This window comes from Macrobrachium rosenbergii, chromosome 22 (assembly GCF_040412425.1).
Source record: "Macrobrachium rosenbergii isolate ZJJX-2024 chromosome 22, ASM4041242v1, whole genome shotgun sequence".
Classification (NCBI taxonomy): Eukaryota; Metazoa; Arthropoda; class Malacostraca; order Decapoda; family Palaemonidae; genus Macrobrachium; species Macrobrachium rosenbergii.
This window is the reverse complement of record NC_089762.1, coordinates 34,382,158-34,400,202: the sequence shown is the minus strand read 5'-3', so window position 1 is coordinate 34,400,202 and position 18,045 is coordinate 34,382,158. Positions and strand designations below refer to the sequence as shown.

General features: G+C 37.1%; 2 protein-coding genes across 3 annotated transcripts in view; both read right to left on the bottom strand.

The window, feature by feature from the left end:
- Positions 1-4,853: 4,853 nt before the first annotated feature.
- The window catches only part of LOC136850736 (uncharacterized), a 66,618-nt gene continuing 53,426 nt past the window's right edge, over positions 4,854-18,045 (bottom strand). Inside the window, exons 2-4 of one of the 2 annotated variants that reach the window (XM_067124628.1) lie at positions 10,789-11,025; positions 10,222-10,319; positions 4,854-9,804 (exon numbers count right to left, since the gene is read on the bottom strand). In XM_067124628.1, coding sequence (XP_066980729.1) covers positions 6,759-9,804; positions 10,222-10,319; positions 10,789-11,025 — 3,381 coding nt within the window. In that variant the 3' untranslated portion in view covers positions 4,854-6,758. The remainder of the gene's footprint in view (positions 9,805-10,221; positions 10,320-10,788; positions 11,026-18,045) is intronic. The other variant, XM_067124629.1, reaches the window with a different exon arrangement.
- LOC136850459 (putative uncharacterized protein DDB_G0290521) lies at positions 5,764-6,759 on the bottom strand. Its single transcript, XM_067124035.1, has one exon. The coding sequence runs from the start codon at positions 6,757-6,759 to the stop codon at positions 5,764-5,766; it is 996 nt and encodes a 331-aa protein (XP_066980136.1).

Genomic DNA, 18,045 nt, shown 5'->3' with positions numbered 1-18,045 from the left:
AATTTAAATAAATTTAAGTAAATAAAAATATTCATTAAAATTTGAAAAGATTATAATAAAAAATGTAATATGTACTATTAATTAGTACTAATAAGTATTAATGATTACGTGTTTTAATTAAAAATAAGAAATCTCGAAGGTATCTTGCTATTGGTGTTTGGTAAAACCAGATAGTCAGCCGAACTGTAAAAGTTGACGGAAGGCAGAAACCAAAACACAATATTACATTGATGAATCATTAGGTAGACAATAGAGAAGTATGTTGTAAAATCAGAATAAGTATACATTAATATTCATCATGAAAAAGTTAGCGTTTACCGAGAAATAGGCACTTTTAGGAACTTTTATTAAGTCTTCTTATAAAACAAGTGCAGACATCACTCAAAATGGGAAACAGACCTAAAAATAAATACATGAACACTGAAATCGCCACAAATAAAACATAGTGATTTTGGATTGAATTGAAATCAAAATTTATAAAAAACTGAATTCATTAATTCTACAAGATATACAGGAAACATAACTAGATCATTTAAGAGCGTTACATGAAATAATGATATAAATAGTAACTGGCAATTATATCTTGCAAATACAGAGGACATAGTCTAATATTTTAAGGGTGTTGCATGACATTTGTCTCTGTAAAATATACAATATTAATTATGAGATAGATAATGGCCAAGTATTTATGAATAATAGTCTGTAGAAGTTACGGAACTACTTAGAGAATAATCACACAAATGATCATTGGCAACTCTCAAAAACCATGTAACGAACGCTTTAGATATAAGATAATTTATGCCTAAAGTAATTTACAGTCAGATTATACCAATGCTGAAATGCCATAAAGTGATAATATTACAAGGAAAAAATAAACATCAATAACTTTTAACGGTTTCACATCAAGGCGGATTTTTATTTTATGCCTGTTTCCCTGCAAAAAATTTGTCTGCACTATTTTGTCGGATGGAAATTTTTACAAAAAACTATTGTCATTTTTTTTATTAAAATATCAATTAAATTTTTAAATTTTCTTAATAAAGTATAGATATAAATAATAAAAGTTTAAATACAGAATATTATGCCATTAATATTATATTTTATTGAAAAATAAGTTATCGCTGAGGATTTCTGATAAATTATTTATGGTAATGCAAAGGACTCAGACGAATCACTGAAGAGGATCACACGAAAGTTCGTTTTGAAAATATACAAATGTCAAAGGCAATGCATGAACTATTACTAAATAAAACAATGAAATGTACAAAAGGAGTGTTATAATACATACATACATGCACAACAGCAAAATCAAGCTACACTGGGTCTGGTCACTAACTGAGAGATTTTTAACATACTGTATATCAGATGATATGGTTTTAACCTCCCCATCTATTCAAGATCTCAAACGACTTATCGATACTTTTTTTAAAATACGGGGATAAATTTTACATAAAACAAAGAAACCAGGACTCAGTGCATGTCGCTGCTCTCGAGATGATTCCTCGGGAATCATCATCTGGAACTCATATGTGAATTCCCGTGTCTGGGACACATCACCACGGAAGACCTAAAAGATACGGCGGACACAGATTTGTTTTCTGGTGCCAAGAAACCACGTTACTGCTCTTCTTCTCTTACTGGATAATAATAATAATAATAATAATAATAATAATAATAATGAGAAACAAATCCAAAGTTATGTACGGGTACAAATATATTTAAAAATATATTTGTACTCATACAGAATTTTGGATTTGTTTCTCCATTTTAAGACTCATGTTACTATGAGTATCTTTTATAATAATAATAATAATAATAATAATAATAATAATAATAATAATAATAATAATAATAATAATAATAATAAGAAAGAATCGCTGATGTTCATGTTCTTGAGCTTTTTATGACGAAAAATAAAACTTTGGATAAAACAGAGAAAATAGTTTGTCTCATTCTCAAACGCGGTATAGTGCTCACCTCCACAGTAAGTCCTTTCAGATTCACTAAAGACCTAGTATTTTTTTTTATGTCTATACAAACACAGACAACGTGTCGATCAAGAGAAGAGAAACAAGCATCGCAAATCGAGCAAAGGATAAAGAGAATTTCGATAAAGAAGGGAAAGGGACAATTCTGGAGGAACATGATATAGCAGAGTTGAGTCATATGATGATAAAGCAAAGATGGGTGCACCATTCTCGCTCTCTCTGCACAAATCTGACCTCTGAATATAAAAACTCTTCACACCTCTATAACCAAGATTCTCAATACCCATTCCTTGGGTCGACCTCTGTTCCTGCACTTGAAAAATAATCAAAGTCCTTTCTTCTCTTCAGACTCCTGTGCATCCAGACTTTATTACTATGTACAATCAGGGAGCGAATGGAGAGCGGGGAGTCATGGCTACTGTATGCCTAGCAGACATTTCGGAGGGAATATAACCTAACTAGGCTAGCCTTTACCTGACCTAACCTTGGACGCTGCGTTCTAACCTGGCCGTGGGGGCTTCGCCCCCTGGACGTCCCCTCCCTCCCACCAAGAAATTCGTGACCCCCTACTCTGCAGACTACCCTCAATTTGTTTTTATAAACCTAGGCCTACCTTCTCTTTGTCTCTGCCGTATACCACCGTGGACATAATCCCACACACGCCACTCTGAGCCAAAAATGAAACTGAGCTATAGAACAGTAAGGCCAAGGTCCGTTCACCTCCGTTGCGGGGGGGCGGGTGTAGATTAACACCCCCTCCTTATTCCTTCCTTAAAGTAAATGCTTTCTGCAGGAAAATGGTTTATCCAAGGGATGCCATTCTCTAATTTTAGTAAACGACGTCGAAGGTTTATTGTTGTCTACGTGAACATTTGAGATGGCTCGCTTTCATCAAGGATGTATTTTTAAATGAAAATCGAAGATATTCAAATATTTTATTAAAAATCAGTTAGTTATCACAAAGGACACTGCATAGAAACTTATGTACATCTTACTGCATCAGGGAAAAAGAAGGAATTAAAAACAATCAATCCATGGACAGTCCATGTCAAAAAAAAAAAAGTATGGTATCCAATTCTATCTGTCCAACGCATTTCTTGAACTGAACATATTCTGTCACTTAATGTTAGCACCTTATCATTCTAGCTGAATTCCTTCTCCATTTTAAACCACTACTTTTTATTATATCAAAATGTTAGAAGAAAACATCGTCTTGTGTTTCCGTTTTAAAGTGCAATTATTATTACTGCCTCTATTCTTCTGCGATGATTTCATGAAAATAAACATTTGAATAATCTATATGTGCTTTCCCATTGGGCATCTGTTGATATAAGATCAGAGAAAAATTCACATAATTTTTCCTGCAAGTAAATTATAACAGTATTTAGTATGGGATCACAATCATTCTATTTAGACGGATCTACTTAAATGCAGATAATAACTCCATCATCCTTAAATGCTCCAGTGTATCAATATCATTGCATGAATGAGCAGTGTATGCTACTGTGCTGGCTGAAGGAAAACATAACTGAACTTTATTTTGTCAATTGTTTCCTTTCGGTGAATTCCCCCCACCCCGCCCCTTCCAATAATGACATACTGGATATATCATTCTTTGTTTATAGGCCTACCATTATTATCCTTAGACCCAAAAGGAAGAACTGCGTGAAAATATCTAAACTGTTCGTGTCTACGGGCTGCGTCAAAATATGTAAACTTGATCCATCAGAAATGTTTGCTATTTCATCTTAATTTTCCCTCATTTGTGGGTTACATTTTTTTTGGCACTGAACTAGGCCTAGCTTTCCTTTGATGCATGAGGCTGCAATTAGTGTACAGGCCTAGTTCTGCATTTAAATAAAACGAGTGAGTGTATAAATAAATGGACAAATAAATAGAATAAATAAGATTCACTTGTGCTTACGCTAAAAAAAAATAAATTGCTCACAAAGTGACATCTGAACGAAGATCGTTCAAAAGTTAGCATGCAGAATACGTCGCAGGGGCCGACGTCTTAAATACAAGGAAACAGTAATAAGTAAATATGTTATTACATATACGTCTCAGAACAACTTAAAGTCTTATTGTATAACACTTTCATCCTCTCTCGTAATGTAAGGTAACTGATACCTTTCAGGATCATACTTTTTTTAAAATGAAAACTGACTCTTCTTCTCCCTTAACCAGGCTTAGTTGTACCTCTTCAGGTAACACACCATTATTCAGTCATTTGGTACGAGGCATAAACAATACAAAGCACAATGATACAAGAATCTAACACTTATAAAACCATTTCAGTAACAAGAGAGAATATTTTATATATCATCATTGGTTGGATTTCCTAAAGCATGACAACGCCACAGCAACAATGAACACTACATTATTAAAATACAGAACACAGGCGTGTCTGAGGCTTCTTCTTTCTCTTTGGAGACATAGGTACAAAGCGTAATATCTCTGATAAGACAAAATGGGTGCAAGAAACTTCCAGATCTGTGTAGAATTGATTTGACAGTATTGCTTGAAAGTCAGTTACGTTTGTATTTTCTCATTTTGAGTAACACTGAATGCTATCCTGTGTTCACTATGAATAGGATTTTATTTGGTTCAAAAATTAGTAAAACAGGAACAAATACACTTAGAAATTAATGTAGCCTTTTTAAATTCATGCCGTCATGAGAACAATGAGACTAAGTCAACCTGCAGTCAGTATTGTGCTTTAGAAAAAAGTAAATTTGAAGTTTTTGTCCTGTTAACAAAAATAACCCCAGGGTAGTTAAACCTTGACCGTTTCTGTCAGAGCACAAGTTACCCCCATCGAAACTGACCTGATCAGTGCGCATGTTTACAACAAGAACGGAAGTATTTTTTTTTTTTTTTATAAAGATACCCCAAACCCTTAAAACTTACTATTTTTCTGAGGGACTTCTTATATTTTATCAGATTCACGTAACCGCGCTTATGATATCTTTTCTGTTATCGCTTGGATAAACTCAAGTAGCCTTTTCGCTCAAGCAATTGTGTTTTCTCAACAGGTCAGGCCAATTCCAAACTCTGAAACAAGGAGAGGGATAGGAGTGACATCATAAACTAACACACTGCATAAATCAGGGTCAAAAGCAGAATTTTTGGCTGAGGTCAAGAATTAGTCTCTGGTGATAATTCTTTGAATAAACTGATTTCACCATTTAAAAAGTGTGGGGGTTTTCCTGTACCCATTATCATATCTTATTCAGTGATCTTTACAAAATAGCAACGTAAACAATGCCCATTATGAGTTACTGTGTCCTTTAATACTAAAACCCAATCAAACAGTGATTGCATCAGTGACCAGAAGGAACTGAAATATTTTTGCTAAACTGTCAACATATCGATACACTTCGCCACCAAGCCTCTGGGACTTATTTCACTTCAACACATATTTTAAACACTGATTATAGCCAAAATCATTATTTCACGTCGTCTCTTATCGTGAAATTAAATGAATAATGTCAAATACATAACCTCTCCTACGATCATTTGGATACACAGTATCTTCATAGTTTCGTTAAGATCTTAAGTTCCGTATCTGAACTGATATGACAGTTAGCACGGCTGAACAAGGCCCAGAGATCTTTGATGTAGCAAGAACTTTCATATTCCATTTGTTGCAAATTACAGGTCATTACACTATCAAGTAAGTATTAAAGGATGAACAATAATGTGTATAGTAACATTAACTCACAAGCTGTGTTCTCTTCGTTTTCTCTTGCTTTCAAAGACTGGCTTGAAATATTTAAGCAAGTGTTGGGGGCTTAACCCAGTAACTTCTCACGATTCCAGGTGTTTCGACGTTAAATCGAGATGAATACTTGACGAGTTGGCCATCATCACCATCATCCACTAGGCCCATTCTATCACTGATGACCCCTGTTACAACATCAGTATCATCATCGTCGTTTTGGTATGTATTTGTATTTGCTGTAGGCTTTATAAGAATATCGGGAATGTTTTCTTTCACGTAGGACACCACAGGACTTAAGCCATCTCCTGGACCAGTTGATGGTAGTCGTGGTGCGCCCACAGCTTGCCATCCTGAGTATGCTGATGATGATATGACTGGTGCTTTGAAGCCACCATCTCCAATATTTTCAGTCTCTTTCCTGTTTACAATGTGGTAATTACTGGATGGGTACTCTGTAATACGCATAGGTGTTACTGGCTGGGGTGTGGAAGGACTCTGCGTTGGTGTGGTTTCTGTTCTCGCAGTGGTTGTAGTGGGATGGGGTCTCTCTGTCACTGTTGCTGGACTCTCTGTGGTTGTTGTTGTGTGGCGGTAAACAGGTCTTGGATTAAAAGATTTAGATGTTACACTTGAAACTGAAAATGGCATGAATGTAACTACTTTTGGAGTTGGTGTGGTCGTTGCCGGTTCTGTGGTAAGACTGTTGTTAATGTTGTGGTAGTTATTTTCAGTTAAGTGATTCTGTTGTGTATTTGTTGAATCAGAGGTCTGTGAGGGATGTGCATATGAGGCTGGTCGACTATATCTTGATGGATTTTCTTTTTGGGTGCCATGATTTGGCACACTTTGCTGATTCTTCAAGTTTAGTAAGTTGGAAGGAACAGGTGGTGAAGAACGAAGTGCACTTGCTTTAGGCAAAGGATTTCTTTGGATTTGGGATGGCTCAGCAGTCAAGGGTTCTGGAACTGGTGGAGGTGATCTTGGTTTAGGTGGGGCCCCAAATCCGAATATTGACCATTTAGCAGCAGAGTTATCATCTGGTGTCATTATTGGTACTGGAAAGGAATGACATTTTGTGGCAATGCAGAGTCATCTCCTGCACCATATCTGTCTACTGACATTGGTGGGAATCTGAACTTTCCAGCTATGATTGCTTCTTTATCTTCTTCACTAACTTCTTCCATTACATTAAATTTCGGCTGAGATGTGGGATCTGTGCTTGGTGCTGAGGGACCCCTTCTGTTTGCTCCTGAGTGGAATGGTTGGCCATAGATGACATCAGGTGCCTCTTGTTTTCCACCTTTCTGTATTGGAACCTCTGCTGGGGAATTCATTTGGCTTTTTGACTCTTGAGGGATGTTTTGGTTTAATAAATGACCTGGACCCATACGATCAGCTGCTTGGTCAAAGTGGCCTGCGTTAGATGAAGGTAGCTCTTGAGATAAATTTTCATGATTTAACAATGGTGGAGGTGAAACTTTTCTGCTTGGAAGAGGTGGAGGTGGTGGAGGTGGCTGCATAGATAAGTTTACATGTGGGATCATATTATTCTTAGGTGGTGGGATTATTGGAGCACCTGGTGGAGGCTCTTTGAAAGGTCCAATTACTACAACTCTTTGGGCATTTTTTGGCAGAGGACCATGGGTCAACTGATAATGTATGCCTGCAGTTTTATCTACCATATTTTGCTTGTTTGGAGCCTTATCTGTTGGGTTATTAATATCACTCCTAGGGCCTGTTTCACCCCTGCGCCTGTTAACTGGGGTACGTCCAAAGAAACTGAAATTTTCCAAGAATGAAGGCCGTTTTGATACAGGTGGACGTTTATCAGGCCTTACAGGACGAGGTTGAGGTCTGAATACTCTGTCTGAAGGGCCTTGGAAACCAAATGTTTCATGATTTTGGTGTGCATTTGGTCTGAATTGAGGAAGAATATTTGGGGCATTATTCTCTACGTGATTTCTTCGTATTTCATTATGTTGTGGAGGTCGTTTTGGAAGATTTCCTGCTTCTGCTGGTAATGTAAAGCCAGGTTCTATTTCTGGCAAATCATGAGGTAATGGTGGAGGGGTGACTGCAGGATGAACTTTCTGGAAAGGTGGATGTATACTAGGGTGAATGGAAGGACGGTTATGAGGTCGAGGTCTTGGAACTCTCATAGGACGACTGGAAGTAGGGAACTGTGTTACTCCTGGCCTAGGGTGTGGAACATGGGCTTGCTGTGTTGGGGGTCTGAAAGATGGAGGATGAGTTGGCCTTTCTGAAGGTGGCCTAGTGAATGAAGGTGGTGAATTAAAGAAAGGTGCTGGTGGAAGTGGTGGTATTATCTCGTTATTCAAAAACTCTGGGGGAGGAGGCAGGGGTGGTGGGGCCAACCCTGGTCTCTCTCGTCGTGGTGGAAGTGGTAATGGCCTTTCATGTCGTGGTGGGACTAGTGCTGGCCTATCTTTTCGTGATGGTGATGTTATTGGCCTCTCTGGCAGTGCTGGTGGTGGTGGTGGTAGGAAAGCTGGTTGGCTGCTAGCTTGAGATGGTGGTGACTGGTGTGGAATGCTTGTAGATGGACGTGGAGGTGGGAAAGATGGGGGCCCAGCAAGTGATGGTGGAGGAGGAGGAGGGGGGAAAGGTAGACTTGGTGGTTGAGGAGGTGGTGGGAGTGAAGGTGGTGATGGTACTGAAGCTGGCCTTTCAACCTTTTCAGATTGCAGTGAGGGTCTTGTAGGTACTTCATAGGTGTTCACTACTGGAGGCAAAACCTCTGGAGAGTTTTGTGAGAAGTATTCATGCCCTGGTGGATAAGATGGCTGATAGGTAGTTGTTGGGAAGCGAGGCCGTATGTAAGGATCAATTTTAGAAGGGCGGAAGATTTCCACCTCTTTCTTTGGTGTGGCTATAGTAGTTGATGTAGTGTCTGGCTGAGGTATTACTCTTTCTTCTTTCTGAGGTTGTGGGTGCACTGGAATTACAGGTACTGGACTTAGTATATTAACAGTTGGATTTGTACTCAGTGTGGATGGTGGAATTCTTGTTCCATAAGGTTTCCCCTCAGATAACTGTGTTGTAGTTGGTCGCTCTGTAATGTCATAGACCTCAGAAAAATAACTTGGTTTTGTGGTTGTAGTTGTCCATGTAATTGTAGGACGAGACGTTGACTGTGTTGTAGTAAAGTAACGTGTCGTAGAGGTTTCAGTTGTCGGACGGCGTGTGTACCTCAAGGGAGGCAAACTGTTAGGAATTTTGGGCTGAAGGTCCTGTTCACTTAAGTAATCTTCATGTATATCTGTTTCATACTGGTAAGGTGTTGAATGAGAAGTTTCAGGAGGATATGTGTCTTCCAAAGGTATGAGAAAATCTTGTTCATCAATAATACTTGACTGTGAAGATACATGAGATGGCTTAGTGTAAGGAGTAGTCTGGTGAATATTTGATGTGGGACGCCTTGTTATTATTGGCCTTCCAGAGCTGCGAGGAGGTGGTGAGGCATAAATTTTTCTTTTTGGAGCTTCTGTAGCAGTAGTAGTAATCTGAGAAGTTGTAGTGGTTATTCTAGGAGTAGTAGTCTGAGAAGTAGTCTGGGGAGTAGTGGTAGTAATAGTAGTAGTAATCTCAGGAGTTACAGTTGCTTTTGTAGTTGTCTTTGTTGTTGTTTCTTCTCTAGCTGTAGTTGTTTCTTCTCTAGCTCTGGTAGTTGTTTTGGAAGTTGTAGAAATCGGCGATTTTGGCAATGCGCCTCGGTCGTGCGAAACAGAGTGCTCAGGTCTGTCGCCAGACACTGGCTTCGGTGAGTAGGCAACTTGCGGAGTGTCTTGCCCCGCCTGGGGTCGAACTTTGATGCCGCCTTGAATCTTAGTGTTGGCATAACCTTTCGAAATAAACGGACCCATCGGACGACTCTGCTGACGGGTGTGAGGACTGTACGACGAACCATTGGCGTAAGTGTGAAGGGGAATTTCAAGAAGCTCGTGGAATTGTGGAGGGAAAAGCTCGAAAGGGTTGATCTCATTCGTCTCAGGCTGAGACAGCGAGGGATCCACTTCACTTCCCGAGGCTGAGAGATCCGTCGCCGGAGGCACTGTTGTTTGAATTGGATATCTGCAAGAGGAAATTAAGCTTTACTCAGAGGAGAAATTTTTCAATTAAAAGAGATTGTGTGAAGTATCAACACTCATCAACAAATTGGAAAATAAATTGACAATAAAAGCTCACATCAATTTTCTTTTTTACTTGAGGGTTATCCACATGGATTTTTAGCTTTGATTTTTTAAATATTTCTTTTTCCTCTTCCTAGAGTTGGCAGTCATATTCCAGATCAGAAGATATTACCCACTACAGTGACGAAGTGTATTAAAAATACAATACCTCATTTATATGCATTCGTGTGTGAATACTATCTGAATAGAATTATATACAATATATATATATATATATATATATATATATATATATATATATATATATATATATATATATATATATATATATATATATATATATACTTTATATGCATACCTAAAATTCGCTTCATCCGCCTGTGTCATAACAGCTGAGAGAAGTGACGGATCGGCGTAAGATGGCGCTGATGAGTAGGAGTCGGGGAGATTATAACCCTGCGGAAAAAGTCATATGATTATTTGATTATTATTATTATTATTATTATTATTATTATTATTATTATTTTACTAAATGGAATATTTTTTCTTTATTGGCATAGATATTCATTGAGTAGTTGAAAGTTGATTCAGAAGTAAATTCTTCCACAATACAATTTATGGAAGTTATCATCAGAAGTTTGCGTGATCAATTAACGTGAAATGTCTTGGTTTCGCTAGCTGAAATTCCACACAAACACACACACATACACAAACACACATATATATATGTATATATATTATATATACAGTATATACACACATACACATTATTCTTCTTCTTCTTTTAACATACACATTAGAATGAAAAATTGCCTGCTGCTGTTTACGATAAAAAATATATATTTCCTAAGATTATTTCTTGCCAGATTTTCGAAATGGAAATGAACTCGTAAAGCCGGAAACTAAAACAATTCACTTGACTTACGTCGACAGAATCCCCGTAATCGCCATCTTGAACCGACTTCGGAGTGCCATCTCCTTCTTCTTCTTCCTTGTCTAACTGTCTCTTCCTGGCCTGCAAGGACTTGTATAGTGGGTGGGGGTCGAAATCGCCGCCCTGGGTGGTGGTTACGTCATCGTCTACGCCCTCGCCTATCGCGCCCGCGACGAAAACCGTCAGTGCTATCACGCCCAAAGCCGCCAATTGGGCTGTTGCTCTCATCTGCAAACGAAAATAATAAAAACAATAAGTCGAAATGGCTAATGTTACTGCAATGGGGTTTTGTTAGGCTTAACACAAAACATTCAATTATTTTTGTAGGCCTAGGTAGTTAATTAGGTACGCAGTGGTTAGTCGATTGTGGAGGTGGGTTTGGATCTGAGTAGACGAGGGCATAGGGCCGGCAACCTCATCACAAAAGATTTTATACCAATAGGAGGGTTAACGCTTTCTCGAGGCAATCTCTCTGAGAGGAAAAGGTGTAGAAATTGATATCATGTAAACACAGGCACAGACACAGACACACACACACACGCATATATGCATGTATACACACATACATACATACACGCACACACACATACATATATATATGTGTGTATGTTTTATATCAATATATATATATATATATATATATATATATATATATATATATATATATATATATATATATATATATATATATATAATACAGTATATAATATATATTATACTGTATATTATATATTATATATATAATAGATATATATAAAATTATATTATACACAGTATATATATATATATATATATATATATATATATATATATATATATATAATATATATATATATATACATACTGTACATATACATACATACATACATATGTGTGTGTTTTACATAAAAATAATTGTTTCTCATCGAGAGTCGTGAAATCATTTATATCGTAACTTTCCTTTTTACTGTTCCTAATAATATCTTGAATGTTTTCGTAGCATCAGCCACGGTATATATACAGTACTGTACATTTACTTTGCGAGGAAGAAAATAAGGCTTCAAAAATTCTGTTTAGTTCAGATTTTGACTTGGGTGCCATTTATTACCCGTGACGAGTTTTCCTTCCAATCTGAATTCATCAGCTTAAAAACAACTTATCAGATAAAGTAACTGGACGAAGTAGGCCTATGACTTTTATAATTTACCTGAAAAAAGTGAATTCGCAGAGAAGCAAGTTAATATCCCCTCTGTGTATGAATTTACATAATTTCAAGGCTGCTTCATATACCAACACAAATTGTTAGCTGTGATGGGACTAGTTTCAGTCGACGTATGCATTATCTGTTTATGTTTTAGTTACCATTTGGGCATTTCTTTGTCTGTAATCTGTCTTAGTTCAGTAAGTATGTAATCAAAGCAATGTGCCTTTTGCGGATACGAATGCTGCATAAAAAGGAAATAATAAATTTGTTTGGTAGGGACGAAGATGGCCCAACGGTACAAGTTCCGATCCTAATCGCAAATACTTATTATCTCTCAACAGAAGTAATTTTCCCATTTGCTTTTTCTAACATTGTATTTTTAGTGTTATTGTATTTCTTTACATAGGGACATATTGGTGAATGCAAGTACTGTTGGTTAGAACGATAAAATTACAGGGTTTGTTTGATTACATGCAATTGCATTGACCGAGGCTGATTCGGTTAGAAAAAGAAGGACGAATTCATCCCTCACTTGCGAGAGACTTTCGGCTCTGAGCTAAACAGAGTAAATGATGATCCCCTAGGGCCCTCGTTGACCTAGGGTAACAAACAAAGAGAGAGAGAGAGAGAGAGAGAGAGAGTTTCATATTGGTCTAAAGGAATCGTTTTACTATATTCTAACCTATAATTTCATTGTATTTTCTTGTGAGTTCTTTTCTAAGAGGTTTTGAGTTTTGCATTTCGTTTTTCATATTCGATGTTTAGACACACAATGTAATCTATTACACCGTCGATTGCAATGATTTCCTCTTACAATTTGTGTATCGATACAAGTTTTCCTCGTCTTCCCTCATAACTACCCACCCTGAACCCGCCTGTCCGCAGTAACTGAGTCTACAGTAGGTGGTGTTATTATACCTCCTGCGTCGTGGATGCTTTTTAATAGGCCATTAAACTCGATCCTGAACAAAGGGAACACCGAAATTTTCTTTTATTAAGATTGCATCACGATTTTTTCTAATCGCTTAAGTACTTCTTGCACATAATTGTACTCAGGGAGATGTGAACTGGAGGCACGGTAATTCTAGGTCCCGTAAATATTCTCTGGAGCTTTTGGCTGCTCGTAAGCAAAGTATTGTTCGCGATATTGAACATAGTAACTGTAATTATTCCACATTTATTATTCAGTCACGCCCACATTAAGTGCGCAGTTTATTTATAAGTATATTAAATTTCATTGCTTTAGTTCTAGCAGCACTAGCCAAAGCGAAACATATCTGGCTTTCTACGATAAACAAATAACTCGTTTCATAGCATAGCGTAAGACAAGGTCTAGACCTTGGCGTATCCCTTTCATAAGCCGTTAACTTTAGCGGAATTTTGGCAATGATTTTAACGTCATAATTCAAAGCTCAAATAACATCGAAGCTCAATACTTCCAATAATAGTTAAAAAGTGATAAGGCAATTCAGTGTTGGCCACAACTGAAAATTTTATAATTTTTCGGTATTGATATATTGAAATGCTTCAAAAAAACTTACACAAAAGGGTCTTGGTCTTCGGCATTACCATTATCGCTATTATTCCATTCAGCGTCTGCTCGTTTTAGCAGGGCCAATTAAAAACATTTTGTTTGCCCTTGAAATAGAACCGAATAAGGACTTCCTTCCGTGCCAGGCCACCAAGTGACATTGCGATCTGTAATAAGGGTTGGTTGGTCGCGTTCCCGCAAATGTCACCGTCAGCACCCAGTGGTGACAGCATATGCGATGTTATTCTGGTTTGGTTATTTTCCTCTCCTCTCGTAAACTAAAAAAAAAAAAGCACACTACTTATTATTTGTTTTTCTCCAACATTCATTTATTCCCAGGCTGCTCTAAAAGGCTAGAATAAACGCCACCAAATGCCTTGAGCTGTCATATTTCAGTTCATCTTCTGTCGTGGCTCAAAATTATTGTTTTAGTAAGGAATTGCAGCATTGATGCTTTGTTTTATTCTAGTCACATGGACACTGACCTTTTGCAATGTTTATTTGTTTGTATGTACGTTTACCTGACATGAAGATACCCAGAAATGCATACTTATGGTACAAGTCAAAACCGCAAAAGGTGATTATACCCTCTGGAGGTCTTCATCGTACGTTTCCGACCCCCCACCTTTCTCTCCCTCTCCCTCGCTCTGCCTTTAATCTTGTAGCTGTACTTTTGCTAACTTTCCTACTTGCCTATCTATCTGTACTTAAATCAGCACTGCTTCTTTTACCAATCAAGGGCATTCGCCCCGAAAGCAACAGACATTGTCACATGAAGAGCGAAAGGCTAATCGACTCTTCAATATCGCTGCGTGGGAATGGAGCTCCTCCCGGTCAGGCTGCAACAGAACGTTATCATTATTGTCGTCGTCTTGTACACACTGGCAGAGGGTCGCAAGATTTAGTGGTGAGAGTAGGGCCATCACGACTCTCTTACAGAGAGGCACTGATTGATAATTATTATATCCCTCCGGGGGAGTCATTCGGATTGGGTGAAATAATATGTTTGGCGTATAGCCCGCACTGCTTAAATTTTAAAGAGGCTTGGCCTCATTATTATTATTCAAAATGTGCACATATAGAATAACCCTAAAATAGCATTATGGTGCAAAGCAAGCATCCACAGAATAGACTGCCAATGCATGAAAGCAAAAAATGAATAGCAGAGCGAAGAAATAACATGTAAAAGAAGATGAAAGCGGCAGACAGAATCAGCAGATACATTAACAGCACTAAAAGATTTGACATTCATGGCCAGAATTCCCTCCTGGTTTATTATAACAAATAGCGCTATACGCAGTTACGCATGCTTATGATAACAACGTTAAATAGCGCTATACCCAATTACACACCCACAAAAGAATCACAAGGAAGGAGGACGGCGGGATGGGTGTATAGGTCTAGTGTTAGGGGTGGAGGGAAAGAGTCATTTATGCATCGTAAACAACATTTAAACTGCATCCAATTGCTGTCATGTGATGATGCCCTACGATCAGCGGCAGTAGCTCATGGGTAATGCTGCATTCATCCTATTAACATACCATGGGACTGGGAGGTCACACGGTGAATTCATATGCATTGTCGTCTCTCACTAAGGGGGATTCAAATTAAGGCGTGAAGATTACTTGAAAGTGTCGTTCACCTCTCATACTGAAGCCATGAACAGTTTTCTGAAGTCTCTAAGTTCTTGCCTTTATCTTCTACTTAAATCTAGGCAGTTGTAACGAGAGGAGGATATATATATATATATATATATATATATATATATATATATATATAATATATATATATATATATATATATATATATATATATATATATATATATATATATATATATATAAACGCTCGTTCAGTTAAGAAGAAGAGGCATAAGTCGAACGTTTTCTCTTTTAAAAATAGACAGAAAGAGAAACGTTGATGGGTAACGGCTGTTATCATTCTCACAAGCAGAAAAAGAAAGTTTCAATTGTTTATTTTCTGTTTGGAGAAAAGATCGCAGGTCTTCGAGAAAGTGGTCAAAATCTCGTCACCTAATAAATCAAGCTAAAACACAACAAGAAAGTGCATGACTAAGTTTCCACTTCCTTTCAAATTAATATCTTTGAAGTTGTGAGAATACTGCCTTTACGAAGGTTTCACAGGAGAACAGTTTTAATATCATTTTTATCAGGATACACCTCTTATAAATTATGTAATGAAAAAGATAACGGCGACGCATGTGAACCATAATAATCTAGCTTATGCGCGCGGCTTATTTTTGAGTCTAAATGATTGTGTGTGTGTGCGTGTGTGTATACACACACACATAGTATATATAAAGATATATAGACATATAATATATATATATATATATATATATATATATATGTGTGTGTGTGTGTGTGTGTGTGTGTGTGTGTGTGTGTAATATATATAGGCCTATACGCAGTCAGCCGGTTTCCCGTTGCTAAGTAACCAATTGGTTCTTAGCCACGTAAAAATAAGTCTAATCCTTCGGGCCAGCCCTAGGAGAGCTGTTAATCAGCTCAGTGGTCTGGTAAAACTAAAGGCCTATACTTTTTTTTCACTTAAAACTGCCCTTCAGACCGTTCTCAACTAACCTAAGCGACGTATTAAGTGCCTTTTATTTAGCCGACTGTTGTGGGTCGCAGTGAGGGTGAGAATCGAAAAGCCCACGACATTTGGTGTTAGTCTTCCTCGGGTTAAAATAGGTTTGCGGGACATTCTGACAGTTAAATTAAGAATATTAGTGGCCGTTGCGTTGCAGTTTCTCTACTACATCTATCCCAAGGTCTGTAGATTAAACTAGACCTATCCTTTGTTGAATGAACATACTAATGCATACATACATACATACATACATACATACATACATACATACAGTACATACATATATATATATATACATATATTATTGTGCTTACTCTACAAGAGATAGGTCTAGTTTAATCTATAGACCGTTGGGATAGGTCTAGAGAAAGAGCAGAGCAACGGTCGTTAATATTTTTACTTAAACCGTAGGAAAAACATTTATATATATATAAATATATATATATTATATATATATATATATATATATATATATATATATATATATATATATATATATATATATATATATATATATATTTCTTTCGCAGATCTTTTATTACGTTAACAGGCTCTTGTTTACCGACGATCGTCGTAAGAAGATCTTGGGAGATTCTCACGTGAGTCAATAGGGAAGCTGATCTGTAATGGGTTGTCGGTTTCAAAGTCGTGCCGGACCTATTACCTTAGGAGAACCTCCCATTACGATCTCCCATGCCCCCGGTTGTTTTTTGCCCCAGGCCTTTTGTTTATTTGTTTTTTTTTTTTTATTTACTCCTGATTTGTTTTTTGATTTGCTCATTATTTGCTTGTAATTTGTTTCTGATTTGCTCATTGTTTGCTCGTTATTTTTTTTTTACTCATTATTTACTTCTAATTTGGTTTTTGTTTTTCTTTGCTTATTATTTGGATTTAATTTGTTTTTATTTACTCATTATTTACCTCTAATTTGTTTTTTTATTTACTTATTAATTATATATTTATTTGTTATCGTTACGTGTTTGTGAATGTAAATCATCTACTGAAAATTTTTAGTTTTTATTGTTATTTCTGTGTTTTATAAGTAGCTTACTTATCGCATTTTATGTCTATTTGTTATGTTATGTTTTACTGATACTAAGTTAACACATTTCTATAATTCCAATCTCTTGCTCTGGCGTCAACATTTCAACGTAAAGGTTGAGTCTAGAAGCCTTTTCACTTTTCACTGAAACAATGATAAAACACGAGTGATGTCATTTACATTATAAGGTCCACTAACATTCTGAACCAATCGTTATTCTACTGAATCTAACCAGAACTTAATGTGACAGATGCCACGTAACCGGAAAATTGCGATCATAGTATCTCTATTTTCCGATAAAAAACAAGACTATTACGACGTTCTTTGATGTCTACACCTGCAAAAAACGTGCTCGAGTTTCCAATTAACCTGCTGTGCGTTTGTACGTATTTACTTCTGGCTTGAACCGGATAAAAGAGGGAATGATTATGAACCTGACGTTCACGCTCTATCTGTTGAAAAAAAAGGCGTTAATAAAAGTTGCAACAAACTGTACCGGTATGATGCATGGTGCAATCCCAATGACGCTCGTCACACCACAAGCTGAGAGATTTTTAACTCTGCTCTTAATACTATCTCCTCTTATCTGGTGGGATTTTAAGATGACAAATTAAGTAAGATAATGTGGAAAAGGTCTCAGCTGTGTAACCCCAGGAACACCTAAAATAATGTAGCCAATCATCTCTTGTTTAATGACAGAACTTAAGTGTCAGGGGAAACCTGGGTAGATTCATGACGCCTCGAGGACCGTCTGATTAAATCAAGTCCTCGATGATCAATTGTTCCTCCGAGGTACACCGGAGGGGTGTTACACTGCCCGAAGGTCTAGCGCCTTTCGTTAATAATCATTCCAATTTGCTCTACTTCATTTCGTGATGAA